This window comes from Hydra vulgaris, chromosome 15 (assembly GCF_038396675.1).
Source record: "Hydra vulgaris chromosome 15, alternate assembly HydraT2T_AEP".
NCBI classification, from domain to species: domain Eukaryota; kingdom Metazoa; phylum Cnidaria; class Hydrozoa; order Anthoathecata; family Hydridae; genus Hydra; species Hydra vulgaris.
In genome coordinates this window covers 51,632,501-51,638,458 of record NC_088934.1, presented here as the reverse complement: position 1 = coordinate 51,638,458, position 5,958 = coordinate 51,632,501, and the positions used below count along the sequence as shown (strand labels likewise).

General features: G+C 25.6%; 1 protein-coding gene across 3 annotated transcripts in view; it reads left to right on the top strand.

The window, feature by feature from the left end:
* The first annotated feature begins 950 nt into the window (after positions 1–950).
* Positions 951–5,958, top strand: part of LOC101235232 (uncharacterized) — a 78,806-nt gene continuing 73,798 nt past the window's right edge. For all 3 annotated transcript variants that reach the window (XM_065820104.1, XM_065820102.1, XM_065820103.1), the window contains exon 1: positions 951–2,389. In XM_065820104.1, the coding sequence (XP_065676176.1) occupies positions 991–2,389 (1,399 nt within the window). In that variant the 5' untranslated portion in view covers positions 951–990. The remainder of the gene's footprint in view (positions 2,390–5,958) is intronic.

Genomic DNA, 5,958 nt, shown 5'->3' with positions numbered 1-5,958 from the left:
AGTATTTTCTTTTATAATGAAATTGGCTTATTAACATGAGTTTTAGCAAATGACAATCCTTTTTTCTTATCTTGCTGTGTCAAAAATGGTTTTTTACGTGGTGTGTAGCTTTTAAACCTATTTTCATGTAAGTAGTTTTGGATTGTTTTATCAGTTATTTTGGTTCCAGTGTTGTTTTCAATATATTCTGCAACTTTTCTGGATGACTCCAATCTACTTTTCTTGAATAATCTAACAATCAAGTGATCTTCTTTAACAATAATCTTACGTTTGCGTCTACGTCCTTTCAAAATCTTTACAGTTTGGTGACTTTCAAACTTTTTTACAATGTTTAAAATGGTGGAACATTGGACTCCAGTCTCTTTTTCAATAGTTCCCTAATTTTTTTGTTTGTTTAACTAAATCCAAAATTAATTTTTGTTAGTTTTCATTCAAATATGTATGTATGTATGTATGTATGTATGTATGTATGTATGTATGTATGTATGTATGTATGTATGTATGTATGTATGTATGTATGTATGTATGTATGTATGTATGTATGTATGTATGTATGTATGTATGTATGTATGTATGTATGTATGTATGTATGTATGTTTGTAAGCATAAGTAAATGGGCATTTTAGTATACCAATATTGAATATATTTAGTAAACCAATTTAGTTTACCAATTTTAGTATACCAATATTGAATATATTTAGTATACCAATATTCAATATTAGTATGTTGATTAGAGTATTTTTAGAGTATAAGAATATTTTATACAACTCCTACTTTTCATAAATAAATCAAATAAACTTGAGCAATTTATTATTTGACTTCTTTTCATAGCTGGTATAATAAACATATTTTCCCAAAAGTTTTTACTTTTATTTTTTTAAGCTTGATTATTTTATTTTTTTTCAAGATTGATAATAAAATTTTTAAATCCACACATTTTTAATTTTTATTTTTATTTAGATATTTAAATAACAACAATTTTATAAAATTATGCTATCAAAAAGTTCTCCACCACCTCAACAAAGATCAAAATTATTTTCATGGAGTTCTGTTGACTCCAATAACAGTGAGCTTAATTATTATGAAGGTTGGAATGTTTTAAAAAATTTGATAATGGTTTTGGATAAGAAAAAGTATGCTGACTCTTGTAATATTATTAATACAACAATGCTTGATGTTATTAAAACACAGGTAGATGATTCTCCAACATATTGCATTTTATATTTGTTATTTGAAAAAGCTCTTCGTGATACATTGACTAAATCCTTTCCAGTATCCGTATGTCTTTTAAATAGTTTAAAGTCCAGTTATAAACATAATACAAATGATATAATTGAAGTATGCATGAACAATTGTGTGGATATTTTGGAAAAAAAATTACAACTTGTTTTGGTTTTGTCAGGGACTGATATTGGTGTTATTTATTTGCTTTTTAGCATTTATAAACAAAATACTTTAACAACTAAGTTTTCTTCTACCGCCAGTAAAATTATCCAAATAATTAAATATACAAAGGAATATTTGAATAAAGTTCAGTATGATGAACAATTTGTTAATGAGGTACTTGCTATATACTTGTACGGCTTAATTATTTTTTCAATTGACAGTGAACTTTCATGCTCTGAGATAAACTTTATCAAAGTTTATATTAGAAAATTATATTTGTTAAAAGGCCAATCTTTTTCTTTACTTGGACGTACCATGATTATTGATATAATTGAGCAGATGCATAATAACAAAGCACATGTTCGATTTTATTTTAATATTTATCAGCATATTTTATCATCTAAAAGGACTTTTTTATTGCGTGATATCAAATTGTTTTTAAACTTACATGAATGCCCTTTAATTTCAGAAGATAATAAACTATCAAATTATCATGATCCTACTGAAGTGTTTTCTCATTCGCTAGCAAGTTCTTCAGATAATATTTCAGAGATTTCTTCTACAATGGAAAATATTGTAACAAAAACTGACAGTGCTTGTTTATTTTCAACTAAGCAGATTTTATCCACTGAACAGGATTTATCAACTGTACAGATTTTATATCCTAAACAAATTTTATCTACTGAGCAGTTCTTGTCCACTGATCAGATTATATCCACTGAGCAAGTTATATCCACTGAGCAAGTTTTATCGAATAATCAGGTTTTATTGAATGATCAGGTTTTATCGAATGATCAGGTTTTATCCACTGAGCCAATTTTATTTAGGGAGGAAATTTTATCTACTGAACAGATTGATAGTTCCACTCGAAATGAAATAATTCCATTATCAATAAGTGATTCAAATAAAGTACAAGATACATGGGAAAAATGTTTTTCTGATTTTCAAAATGAAAAACATATTACTAATATAATAGAAATTGAAGAGCGATTCTGCAGTAGCGGTTATTATTTTTGTTTTTTTTCAATTTTTAATATATTGTTGTTTTAGTTTCAATTTTATATATATATATATATATATTTATGTATATATATATATATATATATATGTATATATATATATATATATATATATATATATATATATATATATATATATATGTATATATATATATATATATATATATGTATATATATATATATATATGTATATGTATATATATATATATATATATATATATATATATATATATATATGTATATATATATATGTATATATATATGTATATAGATATATACATATATATATATACATATATATATATATATATATATATATATATATATATACATATATATACATATATATATATATATATATATATATATATATATATATATATATATATATATATATATATATATATATACATTTATATATATATATGTATATATATATGTGTATATATATATATTTATATACACACAGGGCTTGCGATGAAGCGGGTGCCGCGCTTGTGAAACATGCCCATAAACGGTATTTTTAAATCTTCTAGACGCGATAAGCAACGCTCGCTCAGCTTATAATGAGAGTATAAAATCACACTCGTTCAAAAGTTTGGGACGGAAAAAATAATAAGCTTTTATATGGTTTTTTTATAAAATATTTGTTATTAAGTTTTTTAGGTAATGATAAAATTTGTTGATTTAACAGTAAAACTCCGTCTTCCTTATACTTCTATCCTTATACGAAGTACTTATAAAATATAAGCATTATTTCACTCGCATTCTGCACATTTCTGTTTTGCTGTTTTGTCAGCATTTTTCCGTTTTGCACTAATATAATGAATGAACAGTTTGAAGTCGTTACAGCTAATTTTTTTTACCATTAATAGTTTAAAAAAGTTGCGATCTGGCGCAAATAAAAAACAAGAAGTTGGGAAGTGTAAAAAACTACATTGTTGAAGTAGTATAAATGCACTGTTATAGATACTTCTTCAAACATTGACGAATGAAAGTCGTATAACAAATAGAAAGCTTTTTATAAACACAGTCTTCCGCAATTTTCAATTTTCAAGATCGCTCTCGCAGCCCTGACCTAAGCACGCATTATTGCGCTCGATGACAACATATTATAATTTTACGAGCACGATATAACATGTTTGGCAATTTTCTTCATCACAAGCCCTGTATATATATATATATATATATATATATATATATATATATATATATATATATATATATATATATATATATATATATATATATATATATATACACATATACAGCGGTGGCCAAAAATTAAAGACCACTCATTTTTTAGTTAGTTTCTTAATCTTTAAATTAAAGTTAAGAAGGTTCTAATTGACATATTAAATTTTTTTTTTTAATATCTTGTTAATTAAAACATACGGATTAAAGTGGTATAATTTTTTTAATCTAATTCTAATTAAATAGCGTTTAACTTATTAAAAAACTGATGAGTACTTATAAATCCTCTTTAAATAAATTTGACAAAATTTAACGACCACTTTCAAATCTTTAATTTGCACTTATTAAAAATAATAATTTATTATTTTTTTAACTGTCTTAATTGCTTATTACATTGGCTATATAAAAAAATGTGGAAACCTGAGTTTCGATATCAAATAAACATTTATTTTTTGAATTGCAATAAGGATATAAAAATATTGCAAACAGGCGTGCAAAGATCGAAGAAAAAGACAGATACGCGGCTCTTGTATTAAAAGAAGAAGGCTATAGCATCAGACAAATAGCAGAAAAGCTCTGAAGGTCTCACTCTTGCATTATTAACATAATTCAACGATACAAAGAGACCCGGTCAATTAATGATCGTCATAGGACTGGACGCAATAAAATTTCAAATGACCGTGATGTTCGCTCGTTAGTGAGATTAATGAAAGAAAACAGACAAGCATCATTTACAGACTTGTCTACGAAATGGACACTGTCAAATGGTCTGAAAGCAAGCCCTAGAACTGTGCGAAGGGTCCTCCACAATTTAAATTATTTATGGCGTGCTGCTGCAAAAAAAACCACGCTTAAATAAAAAACAAAAATTTGCCAGGAAAGAGTGGTGCAAACTACATAAAAATTGGTCAACAGATCAGTGGAGCCGTGTGATCTTTAGTGATGAAATGAACGTTGAGGTAGACAACAGAAAAGGTCACGTAATGTTCCAAGCGAACGGTTCGATGAATCATGCATTTTGAAACGAACAAAATAAGGCAGTGGTTCAATAGGCATTTGGGCCTGTATGAGTGCCTATGGAGTTGGCGTTTTTCATTTATTTGATGGTAGACTCTACAAAGAAAGGTACATCGAAACTTTGGAAAACTCGCTTATTCCTAGCATTGATTTATGGCAGTTGCAAGATGGATTTATTTTCCAGCAAGATAATGCGTTGTGTCATAAAGCGCATGTTGTTGGCGATTGGTTCAATTCTAATAAAATTCAAGTGCTTCCATGGCCTGCCAATAGTCCAGACTTGAATCCAATAGAGAATTTATGGTCGTGGCTTGATCACAAGCTTGGTAAAGAACAACTTTACAATTTGGAAGATTTGAAATCTTCTATATCTCATCATTTGAAAAATGTGCCTGATGAAGTAATCAAAACTTTAATGAATTCAATGCCAGAACGAGTACAATAGTGCTTGAAAACAAATGGAGGAACTTCACGTTTCTAAATTATTTTTTATTGCTTTTTGAAATATTTTTGAAACTGGTTTTAAAATTTTGTCCAATTTTTTTTCCCATTTATATTTTTTACTATTTAAAAAAAATTATAGATTCTTTTATAATAAATATAAAATACAATAAAAATTCTTTCTAAAAATGTTTTTCTTTTTTTGATACCTTTTTCCAAAATAAAATTATTCTAAGGTTAAAAATAAATTTTGAAAAAAAATTTAGTGGTCTTTAATTTTTGGCCACCGCTGTATATATATATATATATATATATATATATATATATATATATATATATATATATATATATATATATATTATATATATATATATATATATATATATATATATATATATATATATATATATATATATATATTTAAGCAACTTTAATATGTATTCTACAAAATAGTTCTCAATGTTCTTAAAAGAACAGAGCAATTATATTAGTAGAAAATCACTTAACAAAATTTTTTTTCATTTTACACTTTACTTATGCTTTTTTTCAAAAAAATTTTATTTTTAGAAAGGGTGATTTAATGTAAATATTATTTGAGGTCATTTATTTTTATAGTTTTTTAGGAGAAACTTATTTTCGTGCCTTAGAAATTAATTCCGATTTTTTTTGTTTAATAAGCGTTCTGGGTTTGCATGTGTAATTATTTCAAATTTTTCTTGTAGGCACAGAATGCATTTTTTAAAAATATTGTTATATGCAGGTGCTGTTTTAAGGATAGACCAATTCAATATAAAATCATCAATATTTTTATCTTTTAATTCCCATATGTATTTTGACAGCATGGTGTCTTTTGAATATTTTTTATTTTTAAAGGATTGTTTATGGTTGGCAAAACGTTTTT